This window comes from Arvicanthis niloticus, chromosome 15, assembly GCF_011762505.2.
Source record: "Arvicanthis niloticus isolate mArvNil1 chromosome 15, mArvNil1.pat.X, whole genome shotgun sequence".
NCBI classification, from domain to species: Eukaryota; Metazoa; Chordata; class Mammalia; order Rodentia; family Muridae; genus Arvicanthis; species Arvicanthis niloticus.
Window position 1 is genome coordinate 58,997,017 of NC_047672.1, and position 20,497 is coordinate 59,017,513.

General features: G+C 40.2%; 1 protein-coding gene across 5 annotated transcripts in view; it reads right to left on the bottom strand.

The window, feature by feature from the left end:
* The window catches only part of Cdk14 (cyclin dependent kinase 14), a 532,454-nt gene that overhangs the window by 403,615 nt on the left and 108,342 nt on the right, over positions 1 to 20,497 (bottom strand). For all 5 annotated transcript variants that reach the window (XM_034518915.2, XM_076913083.1, XM_034518917.2 and 2 more), the window contains one exon: positions 5,093 to 5,338. In XM_034518915.2, the coding sequence (XP_034374806.1) occupies positions 5,093 to 5,338 (246 nt within the window). The remainder of the gene's footprint in view (positions 1 to 5,092; positions 5,339 to 20,497) is intronic.

Sequence of the window (20,497 nt, forward strand, 5' to 3'; positions counted from 1 at the left end):
CTTGACAGGAGACTAATCCTCAGTAAAAATGAGAGGCTGTTTCCTGAGGCTGTGGAGAACGCCTGTGTCATCAGCGTGTCACCTCTCCTGACAGAGTGTCTAAGATTCACACCTCAGAAGAGGAAGGCTTTACTTGGATTCATGGCTTCAGTTCATCATCACCTGACTCCATGGCCACCTTTTGGCCTGAGATGGCTCAGTTCCAGCACATATCAGAAGGTCATCTTACCTCATAGCAGGTGGGATTGGGGCAGAAGAAAGCAAGGGAGAAAGGAAGGGAAGGGAAAGAGGGGAAAGAGAAAGAAAAGTGGAAGATGAGAGAAACAGGAAACAGGTTGGGTAGTTCAAACAATAGCCCTTGAAGGTCACATGACCTAGTTTCCCTTGTCTAGGTCCTACCTCATGAGGCATGGGTAATGAACAGGTCTTCAATGCACAGCCTTGGTTAGGCAGCCATGTAAGATCAGATACCACCACTAACTGCAAGAAAACCAAGACTAAGAACTGTTGCAGTATCTGTGTGCTGCATGGGTATTAGAGTCAGGGATGGAAGGGGTCAATCAGAATTCGGTGATCTCATAACAAATACTTAGATCCACACTTGCTGCCAGTCATTTTGGTTTTTCCTCGAACCCCTGAACATGCAGACTCTTATCTCTCAATAGTTTTGCTACATGGCTAAGGCAATTCATAACTCATTAATAGACAACTTAATGGCAAATATGATCTAAATGCTGGACAAAGGTATGAATCCAAATACCAGACGTGGAAACAAGACGACAAGGAGGTTTGGTTCTGTGTGGGGATTTTTCACTCCCAGCAGTAAGCAATGCCAAGAAGATACTATCCCAGAATGAGTCTGTGTCGAGTCTTATTGCAAACCCATACCTTCCTCCCCTTTCTCCAGAGTTGGCACTACCTATTAGGGAAGAAAGATTTTTATGGTATGCAGTAGTTTGTAGAATGTATGGAGAAACTCTACCTAAATATTCATTTTTTTTAAAAAAAAATAAGTTCTGTTCAGCCTCAGCAGATGTCAGCCCTAATTAATAAAATACCTTCTAACCTGAGCTACCAAGACAGTCTACCTGTGGGACTCCCAACAGCTACAGTTCATAAGAGAGTACTGATAGGCTGGGCAGAAAGTGACAGCAAAGGCCAGTGAATGCTCATAAAATCCGTCATAGCATTAAATGCTACTGCCAATGGAGAAAGCAGCCACTCAGCAAAATGTAGTAAATGGACTATCAGACACCTTTTTAAAATATATTAATTGTTATGATTTTTATATTCTTTATACTATGCCTGAATTTTAACATGCCATGGTCTGGGGAAGGGGGGCTACAAGTAGACTGTATAATAGCTACTTATATCAAGGTAGTCTTTATTACTGCACTTCAGCCACTGTTCCTAACATAACAAACTGTAGCTTGAAAACACACACACACATGCATGTATGCATGCACATGCGTGATGCATACACACACAGGAACACACATGCACATGAAATGAAGGTGTGACTAAGGTGTGCAGTGGTTTCAGTTTCTGTTTTTCTCGTGTTTTGCTTTTGCGCAGTACTAGAGATTGAACACAGGGCTTTATCCATGATGAACAAGTTTTCTGCCCTTGAGTCATATCCTCGTCCCAAGGTGTGGCATTTTAAAACAACTTCTACTGTTTTAAAACAGTCTTGTGTATGCATGCAGCCTCGGGGATTTAGGGAGGCTCTCGTCTTTCTTTTGTGAAGTATTTATACTACGTATAAGAAATAATCAGTTCCTCATTGTAACAGGAAGAGTATGACCACACTTCCTCAAGCTGTCCTTTCTTCTCAACTCTACTCTTAGGGGCAATTCAAACTAACCAGTGTTTTGAAATAAGGATGAGAAGAAGGTACAATTGAAAGATGCTGTGTCCGGGATAAGAGTATTAGGTACTCTTAGACTTAGCAACCACTGCTATATCATGAAATGCTTCCAAAAGTAACAGAAGGCTGTGCCAATAGTTTCCACAGGACACGATTTCCTATGGTTGTCACAGGTACAAAATGGTCTTCCTAACATTTCTGTGGAGGGTGAAATGAGGTTACCAATCTTGTCCAATATGGACAAATGAAAAAAGTGCAATTACAAGGTAATAAAAGTTAGACATTTAATCATTGTATACTCTACTTTCTGTGTTACAAGTATTCTGTATTATGAGTAACATATCATCAAATGCTATATATTAATGTAAGCTTAAGATGTTAGGTAAATGTATCCATAGATACAAATGTAACAGAGAAAACTCTCCCTTGTGTATTCCTTAAATCACCAGCTGTACCTAATGCCATTTCTTTATGTCACTGCTTCCTGAACCTCCTCATTCCCTTGGACCTATTGAATCCACCCTGTGCAGAATTTACTCCAGTACTTTCTATGTTGGGTAGGAAAATGCACCAAATTGTCATTTTAGACTAGTCTCCAAAGAAAGATGAAAATCCACCTAAATGCCCTGAGCAGTCCCTGCACTCTCCTGGCTCTCCTCTATTCACGAGCCATCGAGTGTTGTGTGCTTATTTGAGATATTTTCCTCTGGTTAGGCTTTACTCTACCAGTTTCTCTAATTATATGATGGGTTTCAAAATGTATGACACTACCATCTGCCCAAATTTTATTATATTTGACCTTTTATGGTATATTCAAGTAACTTGCAATAACAAAAAAAAAAAAAAAAACTTTATGAGGAGAGAGAAATACCAAATACATCAGACAGCTGGGCCCAGGCTTGTCTTGATAAGGAACTAATTCCTTATTGACACTTATAAATGACTATTGAAAGCACACAATTTATATTTACATTACAATATATTCATTGACTTCTAAAACTACATGACTCTCAGTAGCAATAAAGCACTTGCAGCAATCAGATCTTGTTTCCTGAGTATCACTCTCCTGTGGTGGTGTGGGCACCCTCCCCTCTCTGGTAGTAGGGAGCCAGCCCAGAGAGCATGAGAGCTGAGCCTGCCTCCTGCTGATGGCAGCATTGGATAGCCTAGCCAGAGCAGTGCTGAGGAGCTCACCCGGTGATGCAGATAAGGAAGCTGACAGACTCAGCTACCTCCAAGGCCCAGATCCAGTCCTCTGTGTTGTCCTAGCCTAACTCACTCATCTGTGAATGGTTGGGGCAAGAAACAGGAATAGTCTTGCTTCCCAAGGCTGCAGGGTCTCCATGACACAGGGCGACAGTGGGATGACTGGGGAGTGTCCTGATGAGGATCCAATGTAGATGGTGTCACAGAAGCCAGAGATCTTGAACCAGACCAATGACTAGATTGCAATGAACATTTGCAAGTGAAGATATGTGGGTAGAGTAGCATACTGTAGGACACACCGTGACATACTGCAGCTTCCACGATGAGATGGTTTCTATGCTTTGTTTGTGTAGGATTTTGGTGGGAGGTTGAAAGAGTGAGGAGCAGATATGAGGGGGACAGAAGATGGGTGGGACTGGGGTACATGATGTAAAACTCACAAAGAACCAATAAAAAGTTAAAAATAATAATAATGAATTTTAAAAAGCTTGTTGCACTTACAGAAACAATTAGAACAACAACAACAAAAAAGGAGAATTAGGCCCACTCACTGTAGCTAGGGATCCCAAATAACATACAGGATAGATGGTCATTTGATTTGAACTCAAACAGTACTTTTTAGTATAAGATTGCCTCATTACAATACCTAGTATGATAATTTCTACAAACCAATCATACATACATGATAACAGGTTAACTACATAGTAACGACATACAATTCTCAACACGGTAGAATCTTGATTGCTCTCGACAACTCTCAACTTCTTTTATGTAATACTAAAATGAAGCTTCTCTGAGACGTTAACGGTAGAGCTGTGACCCAAGCAAATCCTACCTTGTAGTCACACAAAAAGATTGCAGGAAAGGATTGGAGGGCACACGCCCAAGGTTCAGAAGTGTGGAAATCAGATTGATTTGCTTACACTCATTAACACTAGCGCTGTTCAGCAGCATAGAACTGAGTGAACCTGAAGCGTGGGTACTACTGAGCCGCTCTCGGGCCTTGCTGGGTTTGCGTTCATGAAAACTTTGAACTTTGAATGTTTTTTTAAATGACATGTGTTCTTAGCAAGATAACAGAAACCAAGTTCCCTTTACATTTCCCTCTCTGTTTTAAAAATCCTTGGGCATCCATGTCAAAAGAACATTAACTTTAGGTTAAATTGGAAAATTATTCCATTTCAAAGATCACAGTATACTCGTACAATGCTAAATGCCAGCCAGCCTTGGAAGTAATGGGTTCTGGTTGCAATTTTGTAAGTGAAAAGCAACAAGCAACTTGAAAATGAATGCCTCTTCCACAAAGGGAATGTTGAAAATGTCCCCACCCCAGTGGCCCTGGAGAGGTGACACCTGCAGAGGGCAGTGAGCTCATCTGTTTGTCCTGATGAGTAAGACTAGTGCCTGACCACACTGAGGCCTCCCCAGCTCTAGAATGAGGAAATGTAAAGTTCTATTTTTGAAGAACCTCAAGGATTCTGTTACAGAAAACAAAGGCACCTTGGCCAAAGGGCAAGAATCGGCTTGGTTTCCAGCTTAGGATTTCCTAAAAATGAAGGAGTTTCCCTTTGAGGATCAGTGCCTTGCTGTTAAATTCTAAACTATTGGAAACAAACCGTGAGACCCTCGTGAACAATGTTCATTCTTGACGTGAAATGCTGTGTGAATCTGCAGATTTAAAAACTTCTCACAACATCTCTAAGAGGCTGAAGAGATGTTTAATGATAAATTCATCTAACTCCAAAACAATCTTATTTTTTTTAAAAGACGAAAAAGGTGTGAAGTGTTTGTTTTTTAAAAATAAGTTAAATTACTTCATTCATTTGATTGCTGGGTACTCTTAAATCAAGAGTCTGCTTATAGCTTTCTCTCTTCCAAAATATTCAACCTCCCTGGGAGAGTGTGCATAAAACCTCACTGCGAACACCACCTGTGGTCTGCCTCGCAGTGTGTGGCCCTGGAGAAGGCTAGACCTTCTGTTTGCTGGATGATAAATGGGAAGGAGAAGGCTGTACTTACCGAGCTGGGGCTGGAGTGCCGCCTAACTTTAGGTGACTCTTTGCCAGCAGAGGAGGATTTAAAGTTAATGCAAGCATTGTTCTCAGAATGTACCCTTTTGACTTGATTGGCTGGCTTCTCAAATGGGTCAAACGTGCTCTGTGTCCTCTGAACTCTGACTTTTTTATCCTCAGGAATTGTGTCCAGGTGCTTGATCACTGAGTCCATTCCCTGGCAGTTCCGTGTAGACATCTTTGTGACACATATCTGGAAAATAAAGAAAATGAACTGAGGACTCCTCACTGAAAAAGTCACTGTCACTAAACAGGCTTTTTTTTTTATTCCAGTGTTCACTTCAATTTTAAGAAATACCAAAAAAGCCCACTGTATTATTCTGCGAAAACTCAAAGAAAAGGTACCTATTTAAAACCAAACAAAGGAAAACATGGCACAGGACACATATCCTACAAGGCTCTTGACTCTGTCTCAGATTCTATCATCTGACAGCAAGTGGATAGATATTTCTATATCATCGAAAGAGTGGATAACCTCAATTCATAAACAACAACAACAAACAACAACAGAAGCCATCCACAGTCGGCCTGGATCAGAGGCAAATGCTGAGGACCACAGGAGCTGGCTGACAGGAGCTACCCGAGGAAAGATGTTACTTTGTTTCAAAGGCTTATGTCTGAAGACAAGTGGAAACAGTAGTTGGGTAACAAATATTGAGGATGATGCTGGGTTTCTCTTTTGAACTCCAAAGCTAACAAACTGTGCCATCAGTGGAAGACTCCCAGTGACTCCCAGTGACATTCAGTTGAAGGTTGGAGCACTGGACCCGTTTCCCTCTCTGAATACTCAGCCCGCTCCTTCACACAGTTTACTTTAGTCCTTTGGGGTTTTGTCCCCATTTACCACATTGTATTCTAACTCTTTCATGTTCCCTATCCTCTAGGAATTCTGGAGTTTGCTTGCAACCTCTAGCTTTCCTGTGAGGGAGGTATCACACTTTTGATCTTAGGAGTCCCCAAGGCCATGTGTGAAAGCCTTTGTGGTCTTCGCCTCAACTTTATTGTGAGATGGCAGAAGTATTAATAGGCAGGACCTAGCAGACGGAAGTTGGGCCATTGGCTTTTGTGCATTTCCTTAACTTTAAGATTTTAGAACATTCTCTCCACCTCCTTCTTTCTCTCCATCTCTCCCCCTCCCCCGCCCCCCGCCCCCTCTGCTTCTCTCTCTAGCTTGCCCTTGCTCTCACTAGGATTCACAGTAGCCATACCATGAGCAGCTTTGCTCTACTCTGCTTGACTAGGGTGTTCTGCTTCACCTCAGGCTCCCAAACAACAGCCAAGCAGAAGTGTGGAGAGTTATGGTGGACACAGAGGAATCCAGATTTCAAGGAACCTCAACCATTGTGTCACAGCCATAGAAACTACACACTAAGTTCACAATTCTCTCTAAAGAAACTATTATTTTGAATGAAATTGGTTACACAGTTTTTCCTTAAGTAAACAGTTTCTGCATCACTCTATGCTATCAAGTGAGAAAAATGGAAAAACATTTAATAAAGGTTAAATGGTTAAACGGTTAAAGGTCCACCTTTGGAAGAGCATACAGGCTGACTCCATCTGAAGAGCAAATGCACCACATATATGCTTGGTGCCCACAGAACCTGGAAGATGGCATTGGAGCCCCCGTAACTGGAGCTACCAACACTTGTAAGCTGCCAAGGGATGCTGAGAATAGAGCACAGGCCCTCTGCAAGAGCAGCAAGTTCTCTTACCTGTTGAATCTTCTCTCCAGCATCTAAGATTCAACAATTCATCATCTAAGTTCTTGAAAGTAAGGACCATACCAAGTTATTGCATCCTTCTCCCATAATGCCTTGCTCAGTCTTCTTATAATAACTCATATACAAAAAGATTCATCCAAATAATTAATCATCTTATGTTTGATACAAAAGAGCAGAGGCTCTAAGACATTCATCCAAAAGCTACTATTTAAAAATCACAATCCTGACACTAAAATAATAATATGTGTGTTCATGAATAGCTATCACCAAGATTTTTTTAGCTGAAGCTCACTGCAATACGTGGATTCTAAAACAACACCTAGTATCTCCTCCTTTGAATGGCTCCCTCTCTATTACGTGCAATTATGAAGTGATACCATATAAATATATTGTTCTGTATGTAAACATTAAATTACCTGATGGGATAAACAAAACTAAGAGATCCCTGCAAAACCAGTAAAAACAAAGCAGTAAGGTGTGGGTTGACTAGTTTGGGAGATACCAATGATGATCCTGAGGACTATGAGGGCATAAGGCATAACATGGCCTCTACCTGACAACCATCAGAAAACTGGGGGCCACACAACTGCACATACAGTAAAAGAAGCTCTGTGGACATGTTAGAGGACCTTGAGCTCCAGGTGAGAACCACCAACCTGATTTCAGCCTGGAAAGATCTCAGCAAAGAAACCCTGTGGCACACCCAGACTTTCAGCCTATTGAAACTGAAATAATAAGCGCAGGCCTTTGTGGTACTACACTACCTGAGCATAAAACCTAATATGCACATTTTACTGAAACAGTTTGAAGCGCTCTGATACCTGAACAGGACTTACAAAAAACAAAAACAGAAAATCCACTGCCACCACCCCAACCATCACCATCATCAACAACTACAAAACCAATAACAAAAACAACAAAAACAAACCACTGGGGCATATATCACTAACAAATCCAGGACAAAATAAGCAATAGTTGTCATGATCGCTGTGAATAACTACATACTGAGAGCCATCCATCACAACTTCATAACATCATGAGTACTCTAAAACTCATGAACAAGTTTCTCCACATAATTAAGCTTCTGCAGAATTTTTGCTGGTCTCCAGTACAATCAGGCTGCCGTGAATCATACCAGCATCCACACCTTCTTTGTGCATGAGTCTTCATCAAGGAAAGAAATCTATACTGAGTTTTCCACATAAGACAACATAAACTCTTCTAGTAGGGTGTCATGTGTCCGGTATTAGGGTCACTGGATGTAAATGTGATCTGCCCATCTCTGTTAATGGTGAGCTCAACAGAAAGTGGAGCTCAGGTCTTCCTGCAACACCTGGAGTCAGCTCTGCTGCCTTGGCACACCCATCTGACAGTTCTCCTGGAGACCCTGAATTTTAAAAAGCTCTTCAGAAAAAAAGATCCAGCAAGGTGAAATAAGAACAGTATCCACTCCTTGATGGAAGCTGTAATTTCTAGCCACCCTTAGCATAAAATCATTAAGTGAATAATGTAGACCCAACAGTCAGAGAGGGCCCCAGAAGACAAATTACATGCAGGTGCTACTCTCCTGCAACCACAGCCTTCAGTGAATCTCTCTATAACCTATTAGCAAGCACCTAACAAAGGAGATTTCTCTGGTCAATAAATAGTAACCCATTCATCCATCCCCAACTTCCATATTCATCCCCACTGGATGCCTGGATTCTGGCTGATGTTAGACCTCCCACTGGAAAAAAAAATAGATTCCAGCTCACAGGATATAAGTGTCGAGGGCAGGTTGGAGAAAAGAATCAAAGAAACAGAAATGGAGGCTAGGAAACCTCTAGCTATTAACTAGAAAGCTAAGATCCTTTTTTAAATATCATGAAAAATGTTAGCAAGAGAATCGATCTAACAGAGTTCCCACTGACAAAACTGTGGTTGCTTATTCAACCATCAAAAAGAAACATAATATTGTGTTTAAATCGAATGAGTTACTAAAAATGAATTAAATATGATTCTCAATGATAAAAGCTACTAAAGGAGGAATAGCAAGTACAATAGAAAAGAAATAAATGAAATACAATATACCTGGTCTTAACAAAGAGAATGTTGAATAGACCAATAGGCTAGACCAAGTAGGAAGCTCACTGAAGACATGAATGGCTGCTCAGGGCCTGGGTTGGGGGTGGGGGACTGCTGAGTATAGAGATAAGAGTAACATGGTCAGCTCCAGGGATAACAGGCCAGGGAGATACAACGGTGCAGTACGCTGAAGGGTAGGTAATGCTCCCCAAATGACATATTACAAAATGCACATCTGGTGGACAGACAACAAACTGAAAAATGAAATGCCCATTGGCAGAAGGAAGTTTTGAAAATAATTTAACTTTTAACAGCATATGTGAAGTAACCCCTAAAAGAAGAAAGTCGATTTGACTGCCATCCCATGACTCAAGTCTGAGTCACTAATGTAGACAAGGCAACCAAGACAGAAAACAAAACGATCAACAATTAAGATTCTTCACCCATGCTACTGTGCAGCTGTAAAGATAACATAACACCAAGAACACATAAGAAAGAATTACTATTAAATTTCCTGGGGAGGCAAGGTAAGTTAGTAGACCTATAATGTTTAGGAAAGCTTTAAAAAATAAAATTAATTCAACTTATAATGTTGGTGTCTTAGAACAGGGCACATATAGATGCAGAAATATAACTTGCAGCAATCACGTTTATTTAGAAATATGTTAGAATCATGGAAATTAGTCTGTGAAAGTAGGGCAATTTGACTAAGTCAGTAATCAGAGATTAAATACTGAGAAAGAAAATTAAATTTAAATATTTAAAGACTTATATGTAAGTCTGTGTGAGTTGGAGAGAGACAAAGACAGAGCATATGTACAAGAGAAAGAGTCTTTTATGTATGGGTGCCAACAGAGGCCAGAGGAGGGCATCAGACAACTCAGAGTTAGTTACAGGCGGTTCTGAGCCTCCTAATATGAGCCTCCAAATGCTGGTCCTATGCAAGAGCAATGCACTCTTAACCACTGGGCCATTTCTCCATCCCACAGATTAATTTTAAGTGCATTTAGCTACACATATTTTTAAGAGTATGAACACTGGGTCAGACACAAAGAGTACAGGCTAAAACTGCTCCAAGCACAGGAGACTTAGAGCATTCCCACAGACCATCAGTTTCTGCCATCTGTTGCACAGACTTTCTCAGTCATCTTCGGATGAAAAACCTTCTCAAGCTAAGCCACAACTGTGCTAAAAAAAAAAAAAAAAAAAAAAAAAAAAAAAAAAAAAAAAAAAAAAAAAAAAAAAAAAAAATTACCTCTCTCCAGAGGTCTTTTACTGATTCAATCTCAGACACTTAAAACAGGCATTGTTACGAATTCCTTCAGTGAGTGCTATATTTTGTATACTTACACCACAAAGATTCCTTTTCATTAACAATTTCAACAATCTACCTTTCCCATAGGGTGATGGCTTGGTCTTACAGTCATTTTACAGCCTTCAAAATCAGTTTGTCCTCAACAATCCTCTTGAATCTAGTAGACTTTTTGCTGACAAACTTATGAAGCACAAAAGGCTTCAATAGTTTAAGAATGGTCTTCTCAAATCATGGGGCCAGGAAGAAAATATCTCTCGGTATGTGTGCCCAAGGCCAATCACAGTAAGCAGACACACTCTCACCTCATGTGAAGGCAAGGCATGACAACAGTAATGGGAATTAAGGGGATATTTTCCCCAGCTGCAGTTTTTCACACTTCACTTAAAAACAGAAGTGACAAGAGTTACATAAGCAGGGATGCCTTGTGGTGCTTGAAAACACTTAAAGAGAATAAATCATCACAAATACCAGAATAAACTGTTTTTTTTTTTTTTCCAATGAAGTCAACAGAACTTAAAATGTGGATGTAGGTGAGAGAAGAAAACACAGATTCATCTGAATAAGTCTGGCCCACTTACCTTTTATTTAAATTTGTTCTTTGAGGATTTCATATAATATACTTTATAAAGTTCTTTTCCACCCTTCAGCTCTGCCCATCTCCCCCCTACTTCCCTACCACCAACTTCATTTCCCTTCTCTCTAATACAATAAAAACAAAACAATAGGCACTGAAAAGCCAGAGTCCAATTTATTCTGGTTAACTACTCCTGAGCGTGAAGTGTGGTTGATAACACCCAACATCACGCCATTGAAGAAAACTGACTTTGCTTCTCCCAGCGGCTATCTTCTGCAAATGGCTTCTTGGTTCAGGATGGGCTTGCCCTCCTGCACGTTGGGATTTTGTCTGGCCTGAGCTTGTGAAGGGCTTGTGCATGCTGTCATAATCTCTATGCATTCACATGTGTGTTTGCTCGGCTGTGCATAGAAAAGACTGTTTCCTTAGAATCCTCTGTCACCTCTGGCCCGTCTACTCTTTCCACAGCCACCCCCTTCTACATAGATCCCTGAGCCCTGAGGAAGACTGTGATACAGACATCCCATTCAGCGCTGAGTACTCCGGGTGTCTCATGCTCTCCACATTGTCCGGATGCATTGCTGTCTACTATAAGAAGAAGCTTCTCTGATGAGGGCTGAGGGATGCATTGTTTTATGGGTATCATTGGAAGTAGCTTTACTGCTATGTTAATTTAGCAGAAAAATAGTAGTAGGTTAGGTCTTCACGGGGCTGGATCCATGAATTGTTAATTTTTCAGGACCTTGGCCTCATTAATAATATCAGGTATAGTTCTATCTCATGGAGCTGGCCCATCCATCCTTTAACAGAAGTTTGCTAATTTGTTGGTAGGCCCTAACTTGGTTTTTAAAAACAGAGATAATTTTTAAAAAAAAAATGAAAGAAAAATAATAAAAGTCAGTAATTCAAATGGAGCTGGAGGCTTCAAAAGTCGGAGTTTGACCTATGCGTTTTGCTTGCAGCTATGTAAAACCTAGGCAACTGCCCACTGAAGCCGCAGAGATGGATCTGAAAGAGCGCAACTTACTTCGGTTAAGCCTGGCATTCATTTACGGTGAATTCATCCAGGTTGAAAATTGTCCCTCTGAATCAGCCATTTCCTGGCGATTAGCATGTCTCTAAGATTCCCAGACTGGCCTTTGCTGCTTGCCTACCCCACGCGCACAGTAGGAGGCTTTTAAAGACACCAAGTTGACTCACGTCAGATGTGTCCCACACATTTAGCAGTGGCTGGCCGTGGTCTTCTGAGGCTCATGAGGGGGGTACCTATCACAGGATCAGTGCAAATTATGGGATAAGCACGATGCTCACATTATCATAACTTGAAGCTATTTCTGTTTTGTTTTTTCCTTTGTACGTTACGCCCATGGGGAACTAAGAATTTTCTCCTACTCAACAACTACTTTCAGAATCACTCCTACTAGAAATCACCTAGTCATTTACAAGTTTTTATGTAAAGTGTTCCCTCTCTCAAAAAATATTTTTTTAAAAAAAATTATAAAGCAAAAGTATTCTACCTTTAAGGGATTTCAGCTAGAAAAAAAAGATTGGCACAGAATTATGAAGAATAAAAGGAATTTATAACTCCACTGGAATAATACCCATGATTGCCACCTTTGTTGTTTTAACCTGCTGGGTTGAAAAGAACTCCATCCTCTCTCAATTCAGGCTGTGGTTTCTCTTTTTTTTTTCTCAATTGGTGTGTATTTGCGTGTCTATTTGTCTGTGCAGCTATGGAAATAAACATGATTCTATGAATACATGGGACAAAGATATAGGATGTGTTAACTGTGTGTAGATACAATAATACACGTATGGATGTTTTAATATTTAACATCTTTTTTTTTTCAAAATCAATCTCTCTATAACAACAATAACTAAGACGCATAACAACCTCCAATAAGCCTCTTAAACATTCTGTGTCTCAGCCTTCTCATTTGCTTAGCAGTTACTCTGACCTTTACTGCCTCCAGTACGAAAATGGGTCCCAGGTAATAACTGGTGAGTGACTTTAAATATATCAAGTGCCGGACAAACTAAATTACTTCTTTGTGCTTCCTTTGAGGTGGTACACATCACAAACACTTTGGCATCTCTGGTCTCATATTTTCACTAACTGTGAGATCAGAGACTCATTTCTTGGTGATAGCACCATGAACATTCTGGCTAAGCAGTCACTCATGCAAAGCATGGTGCAGCAATTCACACTGTAGGTCATTAGGCAACCTTGGTTCTATTAAACAATAGGCCTATTCCTATATCAATGTCATTGCTACAACCACAAATGCCCTGCCTACACACTACATCACTTTCAGATTGTGCCTCACAGTCTATCCTAAATAACTGCTGCTGTCATGAATTTATATAAACTACAATAAGATTGCTTTCCTATATTTGGTTGGAGCAGCAGAAAGTCTGTCTTTGTTTTACTTTGGTTGTTATTTTTCTCATGCGCTAATCATATTTCAGACCCAAACTGTAAATACTTGAGTATATAAACCATGTTTTCTGCTTCTTTAGTGTCCTAAAGATAAAGGTATGGCCAGGAAATAAATGTTCTGCCAATAACCACTCAATGATAAGCCTTTGCCTTTAACTAAAAGTAGGCTATCTTAAAAATCACCTCCAGGCACTGCATTAAAGGAGACACCCTCTGAGTTGAGGTCTTTTCTGGTCAATGGAAATGCTTTCACCTGCTGTTGCTACTCACCATTCGAGTTCGATATCCATTAGAGTGATCCTGTTTTCAAGTGCTTTTTTAAATATCCATTCACATTTGTAAATATAATTGTAGAAAATGATGGGTTGCACTATCACATTTTCTCAAACGTATTCACACATGCTTACCCTCCCTGCTGGTCCCTTCCTCTTTGCTAATAGTCCTTGTCTACTCTCACGTCTTTTTTTTCCCCTGAATGTAGGCTCTCCACACGAAAGAAGAAAAAAATGTGATACCTGTGGTTCTAAGTCTTATTTATTTCACCTCCTATGATGACCCCTAATCATCTTCCTGCAAACGGCGCAATTTCATCTTCTATGTAGCTCCCTATAAATTCCATTCTGTATTGAACCACATTCTCTTCATCTACTGATGTCGAGCAAGAAACAGTCTCTCTCTCTCTCTCTCTCTCTCTCTCTCTCTCTCTCTCTCCTCTCACAAATAGAAATGCAATAATAGTACATGTGTCTGTATCTGTGCAATGCTAACTTCGGATTCTCAGAGGTACATACCTAGGGATGCTGTAGCTGGGTCCCATGAAGTGCTGGCTTGAGTTTGAGGAACCTCTATACTGACTTCCATCATGGATGCACCAGCCATACATAAAGATGTCTTTTCCCTTTATCCTCACCAGGATTTGTTGCCATTTTGTTTCTTTGGGATAATAAAACCTGTATTTCTCTACTGACTTTTTTCCTTGGATCTGACCTAATTTTATCCGATCCCTGCATCAACTAATAGACAAAGCTGGATGGAAATGGACAAAGCTGCATCATGTCACACTGCCTCGGGAACTGCAGTCTCTCTGGATCTAATGCTTATTATCAACAAGTTGGACAACTGTTTTTATTCATTCTAATGGGAATGTGTATGTATGCTTCAAGCAGCTGAAGTTTTTTGGTAGATGTTATAAGAATAAATTTAAGTAGCTTTCTCTACTATAATACTTACTATAGTACTAGGTTTATGTAAGACGTCATTTGCCTATAGGTCCATACAGGTATATGCATCTACTTACGAAACTCTAGTATTTTCACTTTTTAAATTACAAGGAAAGATTTAAAGTAAAGCTTAATGATGCCTCATAGCAAGGTAAGAGGGCATCTCTGTTTCCTCAGGGCCTGAATAGGGTCTTTGTCATGCTGTCATCCTTAGAGATCCACACATCATCTAGGAGGTCTCTAAATACCTTGCTACAAGCCAACAGGAATGACGCTGCTTGGAATGTCAGGCCCACCAGAGTCCTACCACATTAGGCTTTGATTTTTAACATGCCGTCCTATGGATTCATGACTGAGACATAGCGCTCTAGACTATGTATTGATATATTTTGCTGTTACGGTGGAATAAAAGAGAGAAGTCAACTTCTTCAGAAACACATTTTGTTTCAATTTCTGCATACCACAGGGGTGACAAGCATATTGCCATCTTTGGGTAACATTTCTGCTCAAATGTTCCATAAAATATGATGGCAATTTCAAATAATTAGTATTATTTTAAGCACTGAAATAAAGTTTCCTAACAATATACAGTCAATGTGTATACAGCCAATGTGTATAAACATCCTCTCTTTGAAAATAAAAAGCAATGAGATTAAGGTAAGAATGAACAGTATAGACAGATTATTATAGCATACTTACTGCCTGTAGATTGATGTACTTATGTGCTTCTAGTAAAGAGACGTTTGTATGTTCTAGTAAAGGTTTCAGCATTAAAATCATGTCTATTTTTTAATATCATTAATACTTTTCTCATGAGAATTGAACCCACAACTGTGCTTTGCGAATTTATCAAGGTTTATGTGGAATCTTAGAAGGAAAAAAGTTTACAAAAAAAAGTTGCTACTATATCTAGAAATAAACATTTTAAAGCTATAGGCTTTTTTAAAAAAGTACTGTGTATCTACCTACAATAATCCCTGCCATGAGGAGATATCCCCAATTCTAGTCTGGTTAAAATACCACCATGGGGGCTGGGGGGGGCGGGCAGAGACAGACACGGAGAAAAAAATAGCATTCACGCAGGATAACCATATGAATATCCACTGTTGGAAGGTGAAATAGTAGTAGTAGTATTTTCTCCCTGACCACATAGCTATAGTCAGAAGGACCAGAAGAGGAGTTTGTGTAAGAATCAGAATGTACACATGGCAAGGGAGTGCCTCTGTCCTGCTGCTCCAGAGTGAAGACCCTGCCAACCTAAAAAATCCCCACCACTGCAAATAGAATGCCCTTTCTCAACAGAACTGAAACATTAAGCCATGCAGAGCAACTCCCAATGCATAGCTAATTAGATTCTTCATTATGACACTGTTCCCTTAATGCTTCCAAGAAAAAGTCTATTTCTGCCCAAAAGGACATTTTTCTCCTCTTTCAAAGAATGTGCAGGTTTAAATACAGCTTTTTTTTTTTTTTTTTTTTTTTTGTCTCTGTCTTTGGTCATGCTGGAGAAAGAGGAATAGCAGTGTATTTTCAAAAGACCCTCCTATGCATTAGTGGGAAGCAACCTGGCCAGGGAGACTAAGTAACATGAAGTACAGCAATTTAAAAACTGAGACCATGTGCTATTTAAGAAGTCCTAAGAGCAAATCAAACGGGATGGGTCTGAAATCAATGCTCTGTCCTAGCCAGGATGGTCTCTGCTCATGCTTGAAGGCTGACTGTTTGCATTTCCCTTTTTTAAAAACATCATAAGAAACTCCAGAAGCCATCATCTGTCAGAAAGGCTGTGCAAAGGTCAATCCCGGGCGCCTTTGGAATCCTGTTGTCTCACTTCTGAGCATCACTGAATTGCCCCTAGCCTGTTCGTACTGAACCAGGCCAGTTTATACCTCTCAGATAGCTGTCTATTTGCTCCCACATGACAGAAAAAGCATCCAGAACGTACAACATTAAACAATGGAAACCGAAAAGAAGACACTAGTAGAGGGAAGACTGATCCATCAGGACCCGAATTCTTCTCACCTGGTAACTATTCAAACAGCATTTAACAACAAAGGCATAAACACGTTAAAAATTCCTCCCTGAAGAAAAAATAAAATGCCACACTATCATCTTATTGTGAAACACATCAAAAATAAACACAACTTCCATCACCTCACCTGGATCAAACATCTTTTCTAATTAAAAAAAAAAAATGAATGCTTTATTAGTGCTTGTATAATAACTTAGTAATCACGGTCAAGAGTGATGTTGCAGTGTTTAAAATGTGCTGTTTACCTCCCAATAAAATCTATCTAAATACAAACCTGACCACAGAGATTCTGGAAAATATAGGATGTCACTGAATATAAGATGGACTGAATATAAGCTCACCATTTACAGAGAGCTTCCTCTGTGAGTCACTAACCACACAGAGCCCCTGAAGAGAAACACAGGAAACAATGAGACTTTGGGAGAGGAAAAAATACAAGTGTCTTTCAATGCAGTTTCACAATTGGTCCATCTACTGGGAAGAGTTCAGCAGTAACAGCCATCCTGTAATAATAAAGTCACCTGATTCCATGAAGACCTGCTCTGTCTACCCTTCCCACAACAGAAAAGTCAATAGTGACTCCTCACTAATCCAAGGTGAATGGAGCTGAGAGGAGGGATGTAAATATCCTGCTGTGTGTCTGCCACCTGAAACAAGCTGGTGCTTCCACAGGCATTTCTCTGCCAAGGATCTTTAGCAAGACCTCATTGAGTGGAGGAGCAGGCTGCTGGTTAAAATGGCTTGTCGACTGGACAGAAGAGAACATCTCCAGACCACACCCTGTCCCAAAGCCTGGCATGGGGAAAGCAGAGAACTGGAGCATGTCATTACATCCTCTGTTTTATCTTTTTCAGTCCTGTAAAGTTCAGAAATGCTCATACGTGCCCTCTAATGAAGCAAACTGGGAAAGAGTCTGGGATCTGGTACAAAGGTTGTAGTAGAAAAGAGATGGACATTGCAGGTCCCTGGCTGCGGTGACAGTTGTAAGAATGATGGCTAGCTATTATGGAACTCTTCTAGAACAGTGACTATGAACACATGTCTTTAACACAATCTCTCAGTCTCTGTCACGAGCTGCAGGAGGGCACATCATTATCTCCGTATCATAGGTAATTAAAACAAAACACGCATAAACTGGGCTGCCCGTCCAAGGCCATGCAGAGAGTAAACACGGAGTAGAGACTATTACGGGACCAAACTACAGAGCAGAAGCTCTCGACTACAGTGCACACATCCCTTATGCCCTACATCCTAGAAGGAATAAGGGAAGAATGAGCCTCACCTGCCAACCTGCCCATCCATGTTTTCACCTCTCCTGATACAAAAGAAAAGGAAATACAAAGCCTCACGGAGTCACTGGCATGTAGTTTTCTGGCCCACCCTCCCTTCCTCCCTTCCACCTCACCACCAAAGTAAACATTCATTTAATTAATCTAATTCTGAATCTGTCTCCTATACAGAGCCAGGCTATAACAGAGAAAAGCAGAAGAGTGCAACGCATTAAGAATCATTAAGGACAGGATACCATGTGTGCTGCATGCATCTGTGATCTGAGCTCTTGGCCTCAGCTATGAGGCCACTGAGAAAGTGGGATGACTTGGATAATAAACACTGCTATGGTGAATCTTGCTCCCCTGAGCCTTGAACAGGGAGTTACCAGCATAGATACAAACCTGCCAGTGACCCAGTACACAAACTGTCAAATCAGTTGATAGCAAACAGATAAATGGCTCTGGGTGGGGTCATAACACGACCTCCTAAAAAGGAAGCATCTATTGGGGAAAAAAAAAAAAACCACTCCTGTATTTAAAAGGAGCAGTGTGTAGGAAAATTCAAGAAAGAAAAACACTTTATTGATGAAGCTAAGCTTGCCTATCTGATGAAAACCTGTTTACTGTGATATCAAGCATATATCTTCTCTCTATTCTTCCTGGCTTATACAGAAGCTACCTAGGGGTTTCTAGCTGACTGTCCACTAAAAGCAGGATTTGGGGCAGAAGGTAGTCCATGGAGTGCATGGAAACCAACACCACCATCACCACCACCACTACCACCACCATCACCGTCATCGTCATCATCGTCACCGCCATTGTCGTCTTTGCTTTTACAGTACAATGAGTAATTCGCTGCACTGGAGGTGAAATCTTAAAATTAATGACAGAAGCCACAATCCAGCTTCACAATGAATATCCCAGCTGATCCTTGCTCTTGTGAGCAAATAAACAAGAAAGCAGCCAAGGCACTGTGCTCAATCACCATGGCTCGTAGATAACCCAATGCCAGCGGGCACTTCCCTTGGTGCATTTTTGACCCTCCTTCCTTGCAGTTTGGGGGGTATTTTAGAAGCTCTAAGTTATCTACCGGCACATCCATATGGGAACTTGATTCAGTGACACCCTACACTAAGGAGGAAAACTGCTCTCTTTTCCATATTAAAACCAAAGCATACCCTCCAAGGAAAGAGATTCCAGGGTACAGTGCTGTGTCAGTGAGCTGTGAAGATGTGCTATATGAGATTAGCCAAATGCTATGTCATTGCACAAGACAACAAGGGCGAGACCTAGCCGAAACCAACGCATAGGCACAGAAAGTAGAACCAAGGTTATCAGAGGCGAGAAGAAGGGAGAATGCTAGTTAATACTTAATGGCTTGGGGTGATGAAGTTCTGGACATGGATGGGGGTAATTACCACAAACCACTGAATATACTTCATAATGCCACTGGACTGTAAATTTAAAAATGGTGGGATTGGCAAATTCTGTGTAATGTGTATTTTAAACACAGCTCTTAAAAAAAAAATCAAAACATACAGTCTCTTTCACAATTACCAAAATGGAAAAGCAAAAACTCACCACAGATTTTGTCTTCAAAATATTTTTTTTAAAAAAAACAAGATTCTAAGATCCATGAAGACGGAAACCAGATAAACCTGTTCCATTCGACACCATCACTGAGTAGACTTTTCACAAATGTTTGCATGTAAGAGGATGCCTACGACAGAGGCTCTCCTAAGCAGCCATTCCACTATCTAGAAAGTTCCAAATTTACTTCTTGTGAGAGAACACAAGGCTGCAGATTGCAGGGAGAAAAGGTAACGTTACTACACCTAAACACCTGCCCACTTCCCTTTACTGCTGCAAGCGTGACTCCCAGCATCATCTTACACACAGCACAGAGACACTGAACGCCTGCGTGATGAAGACAAAAGTGAGGTTTTCAAATATATGTCGCATCTCGGCTCCACTAGCCCCCCCCCCCCTTTTAAATCACTTCTTGTAATGTTCCTCCTGTCACGAGATGAAAAAATAAACCTTGCAGCTTACACAAAGTGAAGGTAGAAATATAAATAGCTAGAACATAGCACTTTCAGAAGAAGACAGAGCAAACAGCATCATCTCGACAGAATTAGAGGAGAAACACCAGATTATATTTCTCTTGCCTTTTTAGAGACTAATAAATGACCGATCAAAACACAAGAAAATTCCAACTCTCCTTTGAACAAAATCCAAATATTCATTCCTAGAAATCAAAGCCCAGTTTTATGCTTAATTTTTAATAAATACAGAGGTTCCTCCTCCAATAAGTCATTTACTGTAAATACTAAATTCCATCAATGTTTTTCTCAATTAGCTTATAAGGTAATAAAGTAGTCTTCCTTATTTATTTATTTATTTATTTATCTATTTATTTATTTTGCATCACAAAATTTTATAAAACTACTTTCTGGTCAATATGCAAGTTATTAAAATTTGGTTAACTAATATTCACTCATTACAACATTCACATTTCAAGTTAATCCCTAAGTTCAAACATACAAAGTGAAATATTTTAAAGAAAAATATCAAATGCTGACACCCTTAAAATTCAGCACCCACATAAAAGGTGGATCCAGACAAATTCACAAGATCATCTAATGTATTAGTCTCTTATGTAAACAATATGAAAATATATCCTTCAACTTCAAACCCCCCCCACTACTTAATACC